Source organism: Podarcis filfolensis (genome assembly GCF_964270895.1).
Source record: "Podarcis filfolensis genome assembly, chromosome: 5".
Lineage (NCBI taxonomy): Eukaryota > Metazoa > Chordata > Lepidosauria > Squamata > Lacertidae > Podarcis > Podarcis filfolensis.
In genome coordinates, this window is record NC_139608.1 from 56,052,500 (window position 1) to 56,073,721 (window position 21,222).

Genomic DNA, 21,222 nt, shown 5'->3' on the forward strand with positions numbered 1-21,222 from the left:
ACATACAATGTCATTTTTATTACGTCTGGTCTGACCAGGTCAATGTTACTGGGAGCCAAGAGGCAAGCTCCACCTAGGGCTTTGGGAATCAAGGGCTGCCACAGTCACAGTGCACTGAAAAGGAATCAGCTGTATAAAAATATTCAACTACATTTGTTCCCTCCATTATATAAAAACAAAATGGAGCTGCCTTTCACATATACCTTTGCCTACTTAAACTGGTTAGATTTTTAATACATTTTAAAAGGGATAATTACTATGCAAAGCAGAATGTAAATTTTGCAGGTGAAATTTGTAAAAGAAACTAGTAAACAGCTAGCCATCATTATCTGAAGTTCTATTCAGACAGAAATAGACATTGCAAGAGACATCGTGCTGCTTCTCCTATCACTGATCATGTTGTTCTGTACAAGACACTAGTATGAAAAGAGGAGAAAGAGGCACAGAGAAGCAGCAACTTTGAACCACTTGAGTGCTATATTCAGTGTTATTCACTGTATTATAAAATTCCACGTTCCCATTTAAACAAGTTGCCACAGATGTCATAGGAAAAAAACACTATCTTATGTCCAAGTAGTTCTATCACTAAAAAAAAAGAAGGATGGCATCATCAGTAATCCTTTCTGCAGCTATGAAAGGTGGGCCAATACAATTATCCCCATGATGCAAATAGGAAGCTGATGCTCAAAGTGATTTCTTATGGCCACCTTAAAGAGAAAATCTGGAAAGGCCAACATTTTTAAGGAGAGGAAAATGGTTTAGCTGTCCAGACCCAAATCTATCTTGGTAAAAGTGTGCTAGTGCTACAGCAGAGAATTGTATTTGCTAACTTTTAAACATAGGAGGAAGGAGGAAGATTTGTCTGATAATGTGCCTTTTGGTCTTTCCAGGCTCTTTCCCATAGCATCTGGACAAAGCAATTCTCAATTTCACATCTGAATGCTGAGGACATTGGTGCTTAACCTCAGAGGGACAACAAACATACTATACAGCTTTGCAAATGTCTGCATTTTTCTATACCTTGCCATGAAGAAAGAACAGCTTTAATCATAGTCCTCAGAAACAGGTGTGCTTTTACTGTGCCAGCCCAATGGGCTGTAGCTTGGGACACACTTTGACTTGTGGACATTAAACAAAGAGAAGGTTCACTGGCTGGCAAATGGCAAGCTGTAAAATTATTGTTTTGGCTTAGCTAATCTACTCGGCAAGCTAATGTTGCGGGATAGTTGACTTGGAAGCACCCATCCAAGACTAGTGCCACCAGGTACTACTTTTCTAATCTACTGCATGTATGGAGAACTTCTAATGTAATGTAATCCAACACTTGGTAAATCACACTTCTTTGAATTACTACGCTGTGCTACTCTGTATTTATTATCATTGGTGTTCAACCTTACCTCAAAATAAAGCAAAACTGTACTTTATGCTGAGAGAGTGACTGTTCAAAGATTGCTCTTTGAGTTTCATGGCCAAGAGGGGATTCTAATTTAGGTTTTGCTTATGCCAACGCAACACTCCAACCTGTTCTTAGCAAGTTGATGTGCATTATTATCTAAACAGAGAACACACACACCGAAAGCTGTCTCAGGACAGTTTAAAATGGGGCCATTGGATATTGTTCATATTCACTCATATGACTCATCATCAGGCATAAGTCAAGAGATCAGAAAGTGGATAATTGGTTCACAATCAATTATTGGGCCCTCCAGATGTTGCTGGACTCCATCTCTCACCATCCCGGCCATGCTTGCTAGGGTTGATGGGAACTGCAGTCCAACAACATCTGGACAGCATGATGTTAGTTAACCCCAATCTATTTTAAATATATTTTGTCCCACTCTTCACCTATAAAGGCTCTCTGAACATATTATATATAACTAAAAAAAAGACTATGATAAAGTCAAAAGGAAATGGCTAGGTTAAAAGATGTAACAGGGCCCCAGTCTAGTAAAACAAATTGCTTGAAGTGGGGTGTCATCCCACCCCTTTTCACATGGGCCTATAATCACCCCATGTCTTTCAGCTGATTGAGACTGGCCTAAACATTATACTTTCTTTCCTACCCCAAACTATGAAAGCATCCCACTTCCTTCAAATTTGCAGGGGGGGAAGGAAGTGGGGTGGGGAGGGGTGGGGCACTGCCCACGTCTAAAGGCTTCCCCATTCATTTAAATGGAATAAGATTCTAAAAAGGAATCAGATCATTTTTGGCACACAAAATCCACTATTGCCAAGTACACAATACATGTACAAAAAGCTGAATGGTGCACACACCATTCACAAGTGAAGCGATTTTTGTCATGGGGATAAGTCCCTAAGTACAAGTACCATATGGAGGGAATGTACCTGAGAAATCAAAATAGATCTAATGCAGTACCACTAAGTGATTAAAAAATAGCACCGAAATAATCAATCATCCTGAGAGTGAATCAATTCTCTGCAAAGTAAAGATTAAATATACTCGGAAGGCATAATGGCAACTATAATGTATTTCTAAAATGGCATTGCAGAGAAGTCTGCCAGAGAATCATCTTAAGCAATTATCACCCTGAAAAATTCAGTCTCTCACTGAAACGCATTTCAGGCAATGTACTTCAGAACCTCCATCTAGTCGTTTCTGCTTCCCACAGCAGTAAACTATATAACACTTGGAATCACACAAGAAGAGCCTGAAGGCACTAGCCATCTTCTGCTATTTATTTATGTCTATATTACAATCATATCCTCTCTTTCCAAGAAAGAGTTCAGGATGGTGTACATGTTTCTCCCCAAGTTTTCACCTCACAACAACCCTGTGGGGTAGGCAATGCTGAAAGGTTGCATGATGGCTTTATTGCTGAATGGGAGTTTGATCCTGGGTCTCCCCAGACCTACTATTATTATTTTTTAACATTCCAATTACTACAGTATGCTGTTACTTCCTAGCAATTGGTACTCAGTGGACGACTGCTTCTGAATATGATAGCCATGTTCAAATATATAAAAGGATGTCACATAGAGGAGGGAGAAAGGTTGTTTTCTGCTGCTCCAGAGAAGCGGACACGGAGCAATGGATCCAAACTACAAGAAAGAAGATTCCACCTAAACATTAGGAAGAACTTCCTGACAGTAAGAGCTGTTCGACAGTGGAATTTGCTGCCAAGGAGTGTGGTGGAGTCTCCTTCTTTGGAGGTCTTTAAGCAGAGGCTTGACAATCATATGTCAGGAGTGCTCTGATGGTGTTTCCTGCTTGGCAGGGGGTTGGACTCGATGGCCCTTGTGGTCTCTTCCAACTCTATGATTCTATGAACATGGAAGTTCAATATAACCACAGTGATTAATATTCTCTATCCACAAAATTGTCCAATCCCCCTTTAAACACTTCTAACTAGTAAATATCACCACATATTGTGGCAGTGGATTCTGTAAATTAATTACATGTATGAAGAAACAAGTTATCTTTCCTGAGTCTACAGAATTTAATTTGATGATCCCAAGTTCTACTATTATGAAGGAGGAACATGCATAATTTTATAAACCGGTATTGTGTCCCCAGTTAGCAATCTCTTTCTAAACTAAAAAGCCCCCAAATGCTTTAGCCTTTCCTCATAGGAAAGATGCTCCAATCACGATAGTTTTTCTGGACCTTTTCCAGAGCTACAATATCCTTTCTGAGATGAGCCAATCAAAACTGTACATAGTATTTAAAATGTGGAGGGACTTCCTTCTGAGGCCATTCCTAATGCAACCAAACACGTATAGCTCATTCTTACTTAGAAAGGAAATTGGCTATGGATTTTCAAGGGAGACTCCTCACATATTTGGATGGCAGTTAAGAGTTCTGTATTTTCAATAAAAACATAACGGATTGTGAGGTTGAGTGATCATCTCCACAGCTGATACTATCCAGTTTGACCTTGCTTTATTCTTGCTTCCACTTTAAACTGAAAATACAAAACCCACCTTTAAATTATCCTAGTCAGTACTGAAAGCAGACACAAAGCTTTCTGTGCAGCATACCAAAGGAGATGCCTAGAATGACAATGTTGAGAGGCAACACTATATAGGGGAAACAGTAACCGATGTTTCTCACTCCCTTTTGAAAGCACAATGCCTCAGGAAGGAAAGTGTTACCTTCCCATATTTTTTCGTGGTTTTTTAAAAGGTTTTTTTTTTAAGGTCAAAACAAGAGTGATAAATGCAATAAATCTGGAAATACAAAAGAAGTACTTGTTAAAGATCTGTAAAAGCTGTTTTATTTAAATGAATTGCTCCATCTTGCTGAAAGTCAGGCTTTATCTTTTGTAGAAGTGAAGATTACATTATTGTTTAATGTGGCATTTCCATTAAATAAAAAATTGGCTTGAATTGCAGGTTATCTTTAGTAATTGCTAAACACAGAGCACTTGGTAAAGGATAAAGCTAAAAGCCAGGAATTTCACCAGAAACAAGACCTGTTTACAAGCAGATACTGGTAATATTTTATCACTGCAATTGTTAGCGCTGGCATTTGCATGCTTTCTGCTTCCCTCCCCAACAACGTTCCTTTCTGTATCATATCTATGAGATTGTGATCAGGGATTGTCTTTCTTTTAATCTCTGTTCAGTGCCTAGAACATCTTAGACACTGTAAATTAATACTAATACTATACACATGGCTTCTGTTTCTGATGGCCACCGTGTCTTTATTGTAACATCAGGTTTGACCTTAAGAGTTAGATCATGGTAGTTATCAAGCTGCCACCCTAAGCACAGTATTAGCAGAGCTTGGGTTATGATCTTATTTGTGAGCATCCATTTTATTCTAATGGTGTAACTGACAAGCACTGTGGTCACATAATCTGTGCTATATGAAGCTCATGAAATCTTATATTATCTATCCATGTCTTTAGTTATTTAGGGGAATGCTAAAGGTAATGAGGCAGGTGCTAGGTAGCTATGTATGTATAGGCAGATCCTGCTACCTGAACACAATGTGTTCCATGGAAATCGTTTCTTAGGCGAGTGTATCGAGTCAATAATACCCATTTGTTAATATGGGAAATTTTCTAATGCGTTCCTGACCAAAAATTCCCCCCAAATACTCAGCTTTCATTCTGGAACAAGTACAGCAGATAAAAATAAACAGGTTGTGTGCAAACACACCATAAGAATAGACCTTAGTTACAGTTTATGGTTAGCAAGGAGAGAGTTGAACCATGAGCCCTGGTTTAGACAGCAGACTAAGGCTAAGAAAATGGATAACAATTTGGTATTACCTGGCCTATCCATGAAATCACAGTGACCTAGGCCTGCAATATCCATTCTTTTCAGAAAAAGAACCATGCTGGTCAAGTTGGATTCCTGAATTTTGGCCGGTGGTAGCAGCTTCACTTCATTATCTGTAAATTCTTCAGGGTAGAGGCAGAAACATTTACCTGCCAGGAAATTCAACAACAACCTTGCTTCAACACATTCTCTTATGATAAACACGGTTGTTTAAAGCTGACAATGATTCCCTCCCCCCTTACCTGAAGACATGCCCAGAATTTGCCTACGTATCTCAGCTTGGCTTTTGCTAATGGGCTGTATGACAACAGCATCTGTTCTGATTCGAGGACTGTATACCTTGCAAATCAAGAGAGACATGACTTTGTTGAAAAAAAGAAAGATTGAGCAAGATTGCAATGGATTTGCATTGAGTTTTTGCTTAGAAGGTTTTTCTTGCTGTGTTTCATGAAATGCTTGGCTGCAAATTCATTTCCTTTCCACAATATTTATTATTGTTTCACTTGCCTTGAAATGAAAACGTGAAAGCAGTTTGATAAATTGACTGAAACACCACTTGTTCCTGTCAGGATCGTTGTAGTTTTGCTGTCATATCTTGGAGAAATTCTCTTCAATAAAACACACCAGTCCACTGAGGATGCAGTGCCTGCACACACAGTACTCCCATAGACTCAAAATAGCTCTTTCTTCCCGTTTTCCTATGTCTATGTGAATATAGGTAAAGGGAAAGGACCCCTGCATGGTTAAGCCCAGTCAGAGGTGACTATGGGGTTGCACGCTCATCTCACTTTCAGGCCGAGAGAGGTGGCATTTGTCCACAGACAGCTTTCTGGGTCATGTGGCCAGCTTCTGGTGCAACAGAACACCGTGACGGAAACCAGAGCGCACAGAAATGCTATTTACCTTCCCGCCACAGCAGTACCTATTTATCTACTTGCACTGGCATGCTTACAAACTGCTAGGTTGGCAGGAGCTGGGACAGAGCAACGGGAGCTCACCACGTCACAGGGATTCGAACCGGTGACATTCTGATCGGCAAGCTCAAGAAGCTCAGTGGTTTAGACCACAGCGCCACCTGCATCATACAGACACAGGCAGCACTGGGAGATAAGGGGTGCATAACAGGTCTATGAGTTCCTCCTGTATTCCTGTCCAGTCCCACACCCACCACTGCTTGATACACTTGACTCATATTCCATGATAATCACAGAAAGCAGGTGCAATAACCCCAAATGTGGGGAAAGTGAATTGCAATTCTGCTTAGAGCTTATAGTGGAATGTGATGGGATAAACATAAAGAAAATATACAATATCCCCAATACTGTGGGGAAAGTCAATTGCATTCTCAATTGTAGTTTACAGTGAAAAAGCAATGATTTATCAGTGCTAGCAGCCACCCATCTGGAAGCAGCAATGGTTCAGGCTTAGGAGCTCTGATGTGCAGCAAGATCCCATGCCTGGAATAGTTCCCCATTCATTTCAGTGAATGGAGAATGGAATCTGCAAAATCATTCCTTCCTTTCATGTCAGTGTTTTGTTTTGTTTTAAACACAACACACATGGCAGAGCACACAGCAGAGCACACATGGAATTCTGTATTGACTGAATGGCTATTCCAAGAAAGGACATCCCTTCACACATGTATATTTGTCTGGACTGACGTTTCTCAAAAATAAAACCAAGAAGCTTGAAAATCAGTGAAAATGCAATTTGGCCTCTGCACTGAAAACCTGTTTTAATTAAAAATGTTGATTGAGCTGACTTCCAATGCTGCAGCACAGAGTTTGAGGGTGTGGAACGAACTATGGGGGTGGGGGAAGGGGACAAGAGGCAGGTGAATCCCTGTTGTACATGGGGGGAGGGAATAGAAAATTATGCCAGCCTTTTAAGCAAGTACATATCAAGATCCACACCATAATGGACTATGCATGTATGTGAAACCTTATCTTTGAGACATGTGTTGCCCCATTGGTAATTTATTAAATATTATTTTACTTACCTTTCTTTTCTCTATCCCAACATCTATAACAAAGGCCACAGTTTTAATCCAAACCAAAGATCCCCCAAAGCTTGTAGTTAGCAACACTCTTCTCCTGTAATTTTTGCAAGGCCCTTCTTCATTTGGCTTGAGGATTCTCTCTCTTTCACTGGGATAGAGAAGAACAGGGACCAATTCACCAAGTTCAGGATTTAAATTAGGCCCTTCTTGTTGAATAATCTTGTAGGCTTTTCCAATTTCCTAGAAGCAGTGAAGACATCTTTCATGAAAATTAAACAGGCTCACTGTGCCAATTCTGAATCTATTCTCTCTTTTTAATGGATTTTATTTCTATGTTAAGCTCTAATGGCAAAAATATAACAGTCATAATGCTGATTAAATTGAGGAAATTGTAACAGAAGCATACATAGAAACATCATATACGGTAATGCGGCAATTCTGTTTCTTGAGGAATTTATTTCAGCCCAAAAAGGGGCTTCTTTCTCTTCCTTCCCCCATTTGCTTAAGTGCCATATTCCTTACAGATTTCTGCCATTTGACAGTCTATCATGGCTATACCAATCTCACAGAAAGACATTCTAATATCCATAACAAAACATTAACACGCTACTAGAACAGTAATACTGTAATGAAAAATTATAACATGGCGCCTTGATTTTCCATATCAGTGTGTTCCATACACTTCCCAGAAATAGGACAAATTAATTTGGAAGAATCTCTATCTTGCTAACTTTGAAAATTACTATTATGTTCTTAGTCTAGTTAGAATTTAAAGTATCAAAAGTGCTATAAACCATATATGAAAGTGACTAATTTTTCTTTATCGCTATTAAAATAATTGAACATATAGGAGAATTGCAAATTTGCTTTATAGCATTCTCCCCAGTGGCAGATGAACTCTCTGGGGGTAATAAAAATCAATAAAATGCTAAAGAAACCATTAATTGAAAAATTAAGTTTGAGAATTTAAAGGCATAAAAGTGTAAGAATTCAACAGCTCTAAAGTATTTGTTAAATTATGTCCTTCTTCTTTCACATTATAAAAAATGATTGCTTGCAAAAGATATGGAAAAGAGTATAATGCAATTTAAAATGCATTTCTCTCTCTCCAAAGGCTTAAAGTATTTCTTTTGAATACTACTGTCCCCCCCACCAAAGTCTTTTAATGTCAAAGTGATACATACAGGACCAAAACGCTTTGCCTACATGATTATTCACCTTGATTTCTTAGTAGCAGTTTTGATCCCAGAAAATCTAAAGACCCACTATTATAGGATATGCTATCTAGGGCTCCGTCTGCACTATACATTGAAAACAGTTTTATACCTCTTTAAACCATAATGGCTTCTCCCAAAGAGTCCCGGGAGCTGTACTTTGTTAAGGGTGCTGGGAGTTTTAGGAGACCCCTATTCTTCTTATAGCGGTACAATTCTCATAGTTCCCTGGGAAGAGAGATTGACTGTTAAATCGCTTTGAGAATTGTAGCTCTGTGAGAGGAATAAGCCACAACCTAGATAGCAGCCCTGGTAAAGTGAGTTGCTGCTAGATCTTCCTAAAAGTAGCTTGCTACAGTTACCTTACAGCATAATAATTGGCATGCCTACTCTGAAGTAAACCCTACTTAGTTCAATGGGACTTTCTCCCAAGTAAGTATATATAGAACTGTAGACTTAGTGCAACATGAGTACTTTTTAAAAATTGGCCTAATTACAGAAGGTTTTAAAGGGGGTACGGAAATTGCTTATCCTAACATAGAAGCCCAAGTACGCAAATACTTTCTGTGATACATTAAATGGTTTACTTACTTGTTCACAGGCCAGAAAGATCACAATATCACCTTTCTCTTTAGAGTTATGAATCTCAAAAAGCAGTCTTAAAGCAGAAGAGAAATTATCTTTCTGAATGCAACAGGTATACACAACCTCCACCTGGTATCTGCTTTTCACTCTTATGAGAGACGTGCTGCCATAATATGTCTGTAGTTTGGTGCACATCTGAGTAGATGTAATTACAATTAGCTTCAGCTCGGGTCTTAATATCACTACATCTTTAAGGAGTCCAAGCAATACATCTGTTGGGAGAGTTCTTTCATGCACATCATCCAAAATGATGATTCCATAATTGCTCAGAAAGGGATTGGACATCATTTCTCTTTGTAGCATGTCATCTGTACTGTATCTGTAGCCATGCAAAGAAAGAAAGATCATTATTCAAAATTGGTGATGACATAAGCTGAAGGAGACAGCACGCATTCTTCAGGCTATGCATAATCTGCCCAGGTTTTTCCTTCAAAATGAAAATATCAACAAAATTGCACTAAAGTGGTGGGGTCGGAGAAATCATGGCAGATTAGAATAGCCTGTCAGGCTTATGTTGTCATACCTGCAAGAAGAAGAGTAGAAGAGTTTGGATTTGATATCCTACCTTTCACTACCCTAAGGAGTCTCAAAGCGGCTAACATTCTCCATTTCCCTTCCTCCCCCACAACAAACACTCTGTGAGGTGAGTGGGGCTGAGAGACTTCAGAGAAGTGTGACTAGCCCAAGGTGACCCAGCAGCTGAATGTGGAGGAGGCAATAATTCAGCATATATCTGGTATGAGAAAGACACAGCAATCCCATGTGTGTTTCCTCAAAAGGAAGTCCCAGTGTGTTCAACAGGGATAACTCACAGGTAAGTAAACACAGGATTGCAGCCTAAATTCCACTGACTGCAGTAGGTTTTAACATGCCAGACTGTGAGCACAGAGTTGATTTATGCTCAGAAAAAGTAAAAAACAGCTTGTCAGAATAGGAAATCAAGTACTAAGATGGGTCCCAAAAATATACACCTCAAGTGTCAAAAGCTAGGGTAAAGCTGTATGCCATACATGTACACATATGTGTGTGCATCACATGCACAGAAACATGATGCATCTCCTATAGGGTAGGGTTTAGGCCATCTGACAGCCAAATTTTACATCCACAACCATGTTCCTAAATGCAGTAGTTTGTTTTTTCACATTTCCACATCTAAGTTGGTTAATTAAAGGGATCCACAGAGACATCAATAGCACATGTATTTGTAAGGTGGGGAACGATAACCCTGTCCCCAAGTCAATTTGACCTCAGTATCTGGTTCAATGGAACCCATTCACTTTATCACACAGAACTACTGAAGATCAAGACCTTTACAGTTTTGTCACATAATCTTCATAGAACTGTATCAGGCTCTGTTTCTTAGCTAGTGTGTGATGCTAGAGCATACTGGAATTACACATTTGTATGTAGGTTATATAGAGTACCTGTACATATTAGAGGGACTGAATATGAATGCACAAACCTCAGGATCGTTTCACTATTACAGCAGCTCTCACATGGGACCACATAACCCACTTCATGACCAATATTGACGTCCATCTCATCAGCTACTTGCAATGCCAGCCATACTGCTGTGTGTTTATGTGTCTGTGTGCACACAATCGTCCCGTGTTGAAAATGAGTGGAAAGAGAATATTCAGCACACCACTGGGGCACCTTTAATATTAAAAAAGTTAGAGAGAAATGAATCCATCTATGAAATGAATACACAAGCTTATTTGATTACATGTGCTGTCTCAAGTGAACATCTGCTGTTTGCTTGCTAGCTGTCTGCCTACTAGCAACTGAACAGTTCAATAAATGGAAATTATTTTCCTGGATAAATGTCAAGACCCCGAGTCAGTTAAGTGGTCAAACATAAAGTGAAAGACAGTTCTGGGAATTTCTTGTTCTGAACTAGATTAGCCTGAGTATATTAGAGAAGTGACAGGAATGGCCTCTGGGGAGAAAAGGACACCAACCCTATCATACTTGAGCATTTTGGTTCCTTGCTTGGTTTAACAGTGTGAGGGACATTTCTGGTCAGGGTCAGGGGGGCCAAATCCCTGTCTGTGTTTCCTTCTGGGCTTACAGCCCTGGCTCTGCTCAGTCACTTTAGCACAAAATGACCATCTGTCAGAAAGAAGTCAACAGCTGATGTTAATGTTTATTTGAAGCAGAAGGATTGTTTGTATTTATTGCCATAACTCTGGAATTTGTAGAGGAAATCCATGGGGGTTGTACATCTGTAGACAATGAAAGTGTCTTGGAGTAATCCACATGGCCATAAAAAAGGGGAACGAAAGATATTCTTTCCTTTTGAAAGGAAAATTAATAAAGGGTCAGTTTATGCACCATCATGTATAATTGTATAAATGATTGAATTAGATGTTAGGGGAGGGCAGTATCTCTGGTGGGGACACGTTGTGTTTCTTCTGGGGAAGTTCGTCCATCTTTGGTCCCCAAACCTGAACTCAGCTCTCACCTGTGGCTCATAGTAGCAGTCAACATGTGACAGTGGTGACATCCTGGGAAACAGCTGCAACTGGCCAGCTAAACCAGGTAAGGGTAGCCGATGGGTCTTAAACCCTCAGTGAGTTAAGGACTTATCTATCCCCTGCATTTGAAGATGAGGCCAATAGCAGGTACGATGGTCAAGAAGACTTTTCTTCATGTGCTGTTAAGGGAAATCGGGCTCACCAGCCTGGGAAGGTAGCCTATCTTGGGGAAGGAGAAAACCTCCTAAACCTCTGTTGCCTTGTGGTTATACAATTCATGAGAAAGGCTTTGGGAGTAAGCCCCTGAGGTGTGTGATTCCTCAGCTGGAGTAGGCTCAGAACAGGTGAGGGTCAAGTGCCTCATCAAGCCCAGATGCTGCAATCAGCATGCAAAGTACAAAAGAGAAGCAAAGCTGAGGTGCTGTGTCTGCTCAACTTCCCATGTTGGTTGGACCACGACTTGGATGGATGGCCCAGGGTGCTCTTCAGGACTATACTTGTGTGGGACTGACCTCCAGGTGCCCTGACCCCGGATCAGAGACAGGAACCAGGCTGGACTTTGGACCTGTTGGCCTGCCAGACTGCTGGACTGTGTGCCAACATATGCTGTGGGATTGTGTACTCCAGCGGGACTTGCCACCAGGTACCCCATTGTTCAGGACACTCTGGTTTTTGTATAACCAGAATGTGGCCTATATTGCAAAGCTAAGAATCACATCCATTTCTCTGCTCACTGTTGCCTCTGGTCTCCAGTAAAGTTTCCCATGAAGGAATGTGGCCCTCATGCTGGAAACGGTAGCTCACTCCTGTTTTATCGACAGTATGGCAAGGTATAATTCTGCTGGAATATAAATGTCTTCTTCACTAACTAGCAGAAAGAGGTCCATTTGAGCCTTGGGTGTGTGGGAGATATTCCATAATAGTGGAGTCACTGAGATGGCCCTATATGTCTCATACATTAATCGCAAAAATGAATGTTCTTAACTTTTTGAAATGCTTGTGGTGATGAAAGTTCAAAGTCCTTGTGCCAGTGCAGGAGGCTGGCAGATGCCCTTGGGAAACAGATTGCCTTTTCTTGTCTTAGTGAATTGATTTCAATGTAGCTCATATGGAAGTAATTACTGATTGATTATGCTTGTCTTATACATGATAAAAAAATTCATTGAATTTAAAGTTAAAATTCTAAACATGCACTATATTTCTATCTATATATCTAATCGCATATTAATCTGTTTAAGTATAATGTTTTAACTTTTGTATGTTTTGAAGTATGGCTTTGATATTTTTTCTTGCTTTTATCTTTTTGTAAAGATAAAATAAGGTTATTTTTTAACAAACAAGCAGTGTATAAATTTTATGAAATACAACATTTATCAGTTAATTTGTCCTCTGTTTCTAAAACCATATCACATTTTAATTCTTGTCTTTTCAACCACCTACAATGAAATGTTGGATAATATAATCAAATAGGCAATAAGAAGTGCATTCTGTCAAACTATATGGTGAAATGAACTTCATGTACTGATCTTTTGAACCTTGTTTTAAAATGGCAATCTCTCATATACTACATGCCAAACAAGTATTGAAACTCAATAGTTGAGAGAGATCCCCTCCTGCATGAACAAATCTTTAAAGGTGCAGTACAGAACTGGATCATGGGTCCTGTTTTTTTAAGGACCTCAATCCTGAAGCCCTAGTAAAACCATTCCTGTCACCACCACTCCCAAGCCTACTGCAATTAGTATTGTGCAGATGATATTTTGATTGGCCTAATACATTTGACAATATTGTAGTACTACAGGACATTCACTGAAAGCAGGCAACAGTTTTACATTCTAGGATGTTCAATAAGTGGTAACATACAGGATCACATGCCTAAAAACTTAGTTCAATGTTCTGTCCATTACAAGATCTATTTTAAAAATATGAATGTTGCATATAATTAATTCATATCATACTGCAAGTCCTTTGTTACAAACACTCACCTGGGAGCTCTTACCAGTTTTGGCATCTCCTGAAACAATCACAATCTGATGATGATGCAGACTTTCCATGAAAGCATATTTCACTTGCCAGACTGGAAGTTCCTCTCTTTCTTTGAGAAGTTTGTAGTAACGGGAAGAGAACGGCAATCCATCAAAAGGATTCATCTCTAAATCTGCTGCATATCTCTCCATCCTTTCCTCTTCCATCTCCTCCCCATCAGAAGAGTCAAATAATTCTGAAAAGCACTGCTTCTCAGAATAAGAAACAAAGTAGTCCATAGCTCTCCTTCATGTATTATTCCCAGCAATGAGTATCAGAACATCAATGAAAACCTTTTACATTAATAAATCACCAAAGTCACCCAGTTCAGAAACAGTATATTCCAAAAGTTCAGTTCAAAAGTGCCACAAAGTTTATATTCCAAGGGTTTGTTTTTTCTTTCCCTTCTTTATTTCTCTGTCACCTCTGTGGGCCGTGAGGTTGATTCATCAGAAAGTTTATTTGAGAGACGTCTAAAAACTAAAACACCTACATTTAAAATGATTCACTCCTGGAGATACAGTTCTGCAGAAACCAATCACTTCCTGCATATTGAATTGATGTATTTTTCCTCCAGATCAAACCAATTAGTAAGAAGTCGGTTTGCTTTCTTGCAGTGTATTCTGCAGCTTCTCTTGCTGGTCTGGTGATTAAGGATTCTGCTGAGTTACTGCTTTGTCACACGTGTCTCCATCCTGATTCATTGTGAATAGAAGGCTACAGGATGAGATTATTGTGTCTGATTGTGAAAAGGGTCACATGGTTGCTTAATCCCATTACAATAGATTTTACCACAGGATGTGCAGTGCAAAACTGGGGGAAGCAGGCAGCTCTGCGCAGCAACCATATAAACGTATACAGTGGTACCTTGGGTTACATATGCTTCAGGTTACAGACTCCTCTAATCCAGAAATAGTACCTCGGGTTAAGAACTTTGCTTCAGGATGAGAACAGAAATAGTGCGGCAGCAGCAGGAGGCCCCATTAGCTAAAGTGGTGCTTCAGGTTAAGAACAATTTCAGGTTAAGAACGGACTTCCGGAACGAATTAAGTAGGTAACCAGAGGTACCACTGTAATTAGAAACATGTTTTAAATTTAGGCCAAACATTTGAAACACTCTAGTAAAATCTGAAGTGTTCTTGAATTTAGAAAACAGTATGGGAGAATGAGACATTATTGTTTAAATCACATAAAGGACAGATGAAGGGGCAGTCCTAGACAAAGTGCACTGGGATGAGCAGATATTTGGTTTAGCTGGCTGATTCCCAGCTCAGCCAGTGTTAAATTTCCAATCCAGCTCAGCTGAAGTTATGCTGGTGTAATTGCCTCATCCTGGCACAGCTGGCTCTGGCCGAGCTAAAGTGGTTGCAAAAGGGACTTAGGCTGGATCCTAAACCCATTCAGCTCCAGTGGCCTGACAATCTAGCATAGCACACTATTTGAAAGGCTTATTTCCCCTCTGCCAGGCTAAGGCAGAACAGCAGCAGCCTTGCTGCTGAACAGGGTTTGAATCTGCTGTAACTACACGGGCTTCATTACACCCGCATGCTTCTTTTGCATAGGATTGCTCTTGCTCCTGAAAACATTTTCAAATAAGATTTTTTTTTTTAATCCAGCAGGGCTTCCTAGTGACTCTAAGTGACTCTTAATCTGAGTCGTGCATTCGAATCGTACCCAATTCCTGTATTGCACCTGACATGGCCCCTTCCTGCTACTTCCTCAGCTCATTCTCAAAATTCAGGATGGCGGAGGACAGAGTGGTGATGGGCCGCTCCTTGCCGCCTTTCCTCCCTCCGAGCCCTCTCTCTCGCCGCTCTTGGTTTCGACTTCGGGGGATCCCAAGGCCTAGTTTGGTCTCCCGGCCAGGCCGTTGGCGTTGCTATGGCAACGGGACTCTAGGCGCGGCCCAGCCGGCGGGAGGAATCTCAACCGGCCGCTGCTCATGGAGGCCGGCGGAGGTGAGGAGAAAAGTAGCGGAGCGGACGGGAAGGCTGTGAAGGAAGGGAAGAGGGGTGAGAGGACCTCGTCGAAGACGGAGAGGGCAGGGGGTGGGGTGAGGGATGAGGAGGGAGACATTTGTTTCAGCCACGACTCAACAGCGTTTGAAATAATATTAAAAATTAAAAAATGCCCCTGAGCATGCACAGAGTGCATTCCCCCCCCCAGACATGCACCATGTCTCCTGGTTTTTCATTACCACTTGGCTCCGAGGCCGCCTCCTTAAACGGAGCACTTGCCGTAGGATTTGATGCCACGGGGAGAAAGTAGAATAGGGTTGTGGGGTTTTTTTTTGGTAAGGTTCCCCGCACTAGCAATACCTGCAGAAAAAGTCAAGGATGCAGATTTTTTTCAGCATACGGAGATTCAGTGAAAAGAGAAGCTTAACTTGTTAGGTTTCTGCCTGTTGGTAGATCCCCAGCTGATCTTGGTAGATCGCGGGATCGTCATCGTGCACAAAAAGTTACGGGGGGAGGAAACTAAAAAACTCTGTGCAGTCCTCCCCAAAAACTGCTCTGGGCACCTCCCTCCTAAAAAAAAGCTCAACAATTTTGGGCAATCCCAAAACCCCATGCACTCTCCTCCTGCCTCCAATGACAATGGTAGATCACTGCCAGTTTTTTGTTTTTTTATACTGGGAGTAGATCGCAGTTTCTTGGGAGTTGGATATGCCACTATAGCTGTTAAAAGTGCAGGGAGGCGGTGGCAAGCCATCTCTGGGTTGATAAGCCTATGGGAGTTAGTTGGAGTCATGCATACTGGGTGCCCTTACTTTAGTAGTTGCCAAATTACCACACACACACACACACACACACACACCTGCTGCCTTTAAGGGATACACTAGTTGCATGTCTGAAATGGGATACCTGTAAGATATTCTCTGTGTTTGTAGGGAAGGGGGCTTTTTTTTGGGTAATAGAAAATTGGAATCCATAAAAAGGAGGAAAAAGGAGGGAAGCCTGGGGTTGTGAGCTGTAGGAGTGAGAATAGGAGCAGCAAGGATGATGAGGTCGAATCAATGAAGATTAGGAGTGTGAGCCTCAGAGAGCAGAGTGTGTATGTCGCTTGGAATAGGAGGTATCGATGGAAGAAAATGCTGGAAAGTAGGAACATGGGGACTGTGAGGAATGGGTAGCATGATTTTGCACAGCAAGGACTGAATGGGAATAGTGCTGTGAAATTCAGTAGGTCAGGCACTAGAGAAAACCTGGAAAGATTTTTCCATAGCTGGTAGGAAATTGTACCAACGTTATATTGTAAACCACTAGATTTCATCCTGTTATTTAAGCTACAACACAGTTTTACTGTATTTATCAGTTGTTCATGAGAGATACGGGACGCGGGTGGCGCTGTGGGTTAAAGCCTCAGCGCCTAGGACTTGCCGATCGAAAGGTTGGCGGTTCGAATCCCCGCGGCGGGGTGCGCTCCCGTCGCTTGGTCCCAGCGCCTGCCAACCTAGCAGTTCGAAAGCACCCTTGGGTGCAAGTCGATAAATAGGGACCGCTTACTAGCGGGAAGGTAAACAGCGTTCCGTGTGCTGCCCTGGCTCGCCAGATGCAGCTTGTCACGCTGGCCATGTGACCCGGAAATGTCTCCGGACAGCGCTGGCTCCCGGCCTATAGAGTGAGATGAGCGCACAACCCTAGAGTCTGTCAAGACTGGCCCGTACGGGCAGGGGTACCTTTACCTTTACCTTTACATGAGAGATACAAGACTTCATTATGAAACAATGATACCTTGAAGGATCACTAGCAGAAATAGTTGCATCATTCAGGAAAACGAGCTTAATTTATCAACATTCATTTGCTGGATTTACTGCCTCCATCAGCAAACAGAACTTTTCATACAAGTAAACTAATCCTCACACAATAGGGGCAAGGGGAAATAAAAAAGTCCTTGATCCCAAAGTAGTGATTGTTTAGACCAGAGGTGGGAAAACCTTTTTCATATACAGTTTCATACCAGTAGTGGGCAGGGTCAAGGCCAGTAGTGAATGGGGGACATTCCATTTGTTTTAGACGCTAGGTATGATGAAAGCTTATCAACACCATATCAGAGCAAGAAAAATTTAACTGGGTACATTCCGCATCACCCCAAAGTCAGTCACTGGTTATTTCTATTTACAGTGGTACCTCGGGTTACATACGCTTCAGGTTATATACGCTTCAGGTTACAGACTCCGCTAACCCAGAAATAGTACCTCGGGTTAAGAACTTTGCTTCAGGATGAGAACAGAAATCGTGCTCTGATGGCGTGGCGGCAGCAGGAGGCCCCATTAGCTAAAGTGGTGCTTCAGGTTAAGAATAGTTTCAGGTTAAGAGCGGACCTCCGGAACGAATTAAGTACTTAACCCGAGGTACCACTGTATTTGGTCTTTCATAAACCAGAGGAATGGGGTAGTGATGTTGATAAGACTCTGTGAAGGGGCAGTCCTTCTGAGCCTCAGTGGACCACAGTTAAGACCCACCCTTTGCAAACTTATCCAAACTGGAGGTGTTTTCACGAAATTGTGATTGGTGTCTAGAGCCTGGACAAAACCCCAACGAACGTTAATTTAAAGGAATATTTTGCTTTGAGAAATATTTTGTTTTTGTATCATTTGTTCAGTCATTCACAGTGGGGTTTCCCTCATTAAGGCTGCAAACATATACACATTTGCTCAGGTCTTACTGGGGAGAGGTTCTTCAGATGTTAATGTGTATTAACACATAACTATGCTCTTTGCGTCACAAATTAAAGTTGGTTAACTGCAAATTAAAGTGGCTATCTGTGTGGCTAGTTCTTTACACGCCATCTTATAGGGGTATTGGGCTAATTAACTGTTGTACGAATGCTTGAAAGGCACAGTAGCTCTAGTAAGACATAAAATAGGCACCTGTATTTCATGTTGGAATCTTTCCTTTCATAACAATGGAATATCTGTGTCAGTTTTTGATTCAGATTTATTCATGTCAGAACCTTTAGATCTTGCTTCCTAAGCTACTCATCACATTTACACCGAAAGGTTTAAGTTAAGTGTTCTGTTCTTCATAAGAATTTGTGTGTGTGTGTGTGTGTGTGTGTGTGTGTGTGTGTGTGTAGTTGCTGCTAATGGAAAGGTTTGTTCAGTAAATGAGGTGTCTCTTGTTAAGAGCGTATGTACTTCTGTGAGGAGGAAAAGGCCAGCAAGCTTGTTATCAGGTTTTATTGCAGCTCTCCCAAGAAAAAAATGTTCCTTTTCCTGCTGTTAGATTTCTTTGGTGTCAGACAAATATTATATATGCCTTATCGGCTTAATGAGAAATGCTGTAAGAGAATATAAAACTTAAAAATAAAATAAAATCTGAATTGTGCCCAAGGTATTTAGTCATCACTTCTGATCTGATCACTTATTTATGTAGTAACTTTATTAGCATAATGAAATAAAATTTTAAAATAGATAATTAAAAGCCAGGATGCCATTAGTTGTTTAAATTAATTAAACCTGGATATTTTTAGTAATCTATGAAGTTTTTTTGTTTTCTTTTTATGAAAGTCTGAATGCATCCACCTTTCCTATATGCAGCAGTGTGGCAGAGCTCTGCCATTCATATTACCTCTTTCCTGTTGAGTTGCTGCAGCATACGAGGACCGAGAGTAGAGAGAGAGAGAGAGAGAGAGAGAGTTGCAAGGTTGTGTGATGCAAATGTGCCAGCAGAAGCATGGACACATTTGCCACACCCCTCTGTTCCATTTTGCTGTAGTGACTCAGCCAGAGAGAGGTCAGGTGAATGGTGCAACCCCAGCACACCATCCACTGCTGCCTGGGTGACATGCATGTGGAACAGTCCTCTAGATGTTGCTGAACTATATCCCCCATCAGCCCCAGCCAGCATGGCAAAAGTCAAGGCTGAATGGGAATTGTAGTTAAACAATTTTGGAGGGCCAAAGCTTTCCCACTTCTGCTACATGGAATATAGAGCTTTCCAGTATTTTTTCTGTGGCAACTGGAGTACAGTGGTACCTCGGGTTAAGAACTTAATTCGTTCTGGAGGTCTGTTCTTAACCTGAAACTGTTCTTAACCTGAAGCACCACTTTAGCTAATGGGGCCTCCTGCTGCCACTGCACCGCCGGAGCACAATTTCTGTTCTCATCCTGAAGCAAAGTTCTTAACTCGAGGTACTATTTCTGGGTTAGCGGAGTCTGTAACCTGAAGCATCTGTAATCCGAGGTACCACTGTAAAATGAATAGTTGTGGAAATGCAGTCTCACATATCTCTGTTATACTGTATCTAATCCCCCCGCCCCAGAACTGAACTGTCCATGATAGGCGATACAATTCTATTTTGAGGAACCTATTTTATCTGTGCTCCATCCTGTAATTGGTTAATTAAATAATCATCCTGAATTATAACCATGACTGTCCTAAGGGCTTGGGGTGGTTACAGTAATTATTTGTCACAGTATGTACTTAGCAGGCCACTACACGCAATATAGGAAAGATGTGTTCACAATATAATAATTTATTAGATTAATATAATTGTCCATCAATAAAAAAATCCTAAATGACTTACAACAAAATATCAAAAACAGAGAGGAGTTCAATGACCTAATGTGATTGTTCCGTCAGCGGAACAGTGCCATTTATACTTGCCAGACAGAAAGATCTCCCCTCTTCTCCCCCCATGTGCTGCTTTGAGGGTTCTCTTGAGCCCCCCCCCCCCCCGCTGATTTGAGGGTGGGCATGATTGGACATGGGACGTGGGTGGCACTGTGGTCTAAACCACTGAGCCTAGGGCTTACCAATCAGAAAGTCGGCAGTTTGAATCCCCGCGACGGGGTGAGCTCCTGTTGCTCGGTCCCTGCTCCCGCCCACCTAGCAGTTCAAAAGCATGTCAAGTGCAAGTAGATAAATAGGTACTGCTCCGGTGGGAAGGTAAATAACATTTCTGTGCGCTGCTCTGGTTTCCCAGAAGCGGCTTAGTCATGCTGGCCACATGACCCAGAAGCTGTCTGCGGACAAACATCGGCTCCCTCAGCCTATAGAGCGAGATGAGCGCGCAATCCCAGAGTCATCCGCGACTGGACCTAACGGTCACGAGTACCTTTACCTTTACCTATGAGGGGACACACTAGGGGGATGAAAGGCCCATTGTGCTAGTGGGATTTGTGCTGACTCCTGTTTGCACAATTACTTAGTTGAATCCAGCCCAAAGTGAAAAACATTTTTGAATAGAAGCAGCATAAAAGGTATAACCCTAATTAAAAACTGTTTAAAAGAGGAAGTAAAGAACATGATTTTTACTTTGTGCTGCAAAACTAAAGAAGGTTCCAGATGAGCCACTCTCAGGAGGTTCTATAGTTGAGGTGCCAACACTAGAAATACCTTCATCGTAACCATATGCCTTCCTTCAGTTACCGTGTGCACCCTGGTCAGGGTCTTAATATAAGATCTTAAGGTTTAAGCAGGCAGAAGGTGGTGATCTTAAGCCACTTAGGAGGTTAAAACCCACAATTTAAATTGCTCCTGGAAATAGACTGGGAGCCAATACAACTGGTAAAACATCTAGTATCAATTAGTAATCTTGGGGCTCTATTTTGAAACAACTGCAATTTCTGGACTGCTTTCAATGGAAGCTCCTTGTATACTGCATTGCA

At 41.2% G+C, this 21,222-nt stretch overlaps 2 protein-coding genes across 13 annotated transcripts in view; one reads left to right on the forward strand and one right to left on the reverse strand.

Moving 5' to 3' along the window:
• The window catches only part of DHX32 (DEAH-box helicase 32 (putative)), a 24,475-nt gene extending 8,423 nt beyond the window's left edge, over nt 1-16,052 (reverse strand). The window contains exons 1-7 of one of the 7 annotated variants that reach the window (XM_083616905.1): nt 15,926-16,052; nt 13,568-14,324; nt 10,568-10,761; nt 9,052-9,424; nt 7,247-7,486; nt 5,490-5,586; nt 5,238-5,396 (exon numbers count right to left, since the gene is read on the reverse strand). In XM_083616905.1, coding sequence (XP_083473031.1) covers nt 5,238-5,396; nt 5,490-5,586; nt 7,247-7,486; nt 9,052-9,424; nt 10,568-10,761; nt 13,568-13,846 — 1,342 coding nt within the window. In that variant the 5' untranslated portion in view covers nt 13,847-14,324; nt 15,926-16,052. Of the gene's footprint in view, nt 1-5,237; nt 5,397-5,489; nt 5,587-7,246; nt 7,487-9,051; nt 9,425-10,567; nt 10,762-13,567; nt 14,325-15,281; nt 15,422-15,804; nt 15,823-15,925 lie in introns of those variants that run through there. The other 6 variants (XM_083616907.1, XM_083616906.1, XM_083616909.1 and 3 more) reach the window with 6 other exon arrangements.
• Nucleotides 15,457-21,222, forward strand: part of FANK1 (fibronectin type III and ankyrin repeat domains 1) — a 36,534-nt gene continuing 30,768 nt past the window's right edge. For 4 of the 6 annotated variants that reach the window (XR_014548928.1, XR_014548929.1, XM_083617060.1 and 1 more), the window contains exon 1: nt 15,518-15,619. Coding sequence is in view for 4 of the 6 variants with exons in the window: in XM_083617060.1 (XP_083473186.1) it covers nt 15,550-15,619 (70 nt within the window). In the remaining 2 variants the exon portion in view is untranslated. Of the gene's footprint in view, nt 15,620-21,222 lie in introns of all 6 variants that reach the window. The other 2 variants (XM_083617062.1, XM_083617061.1) reach the window with 1 other exon arrangement.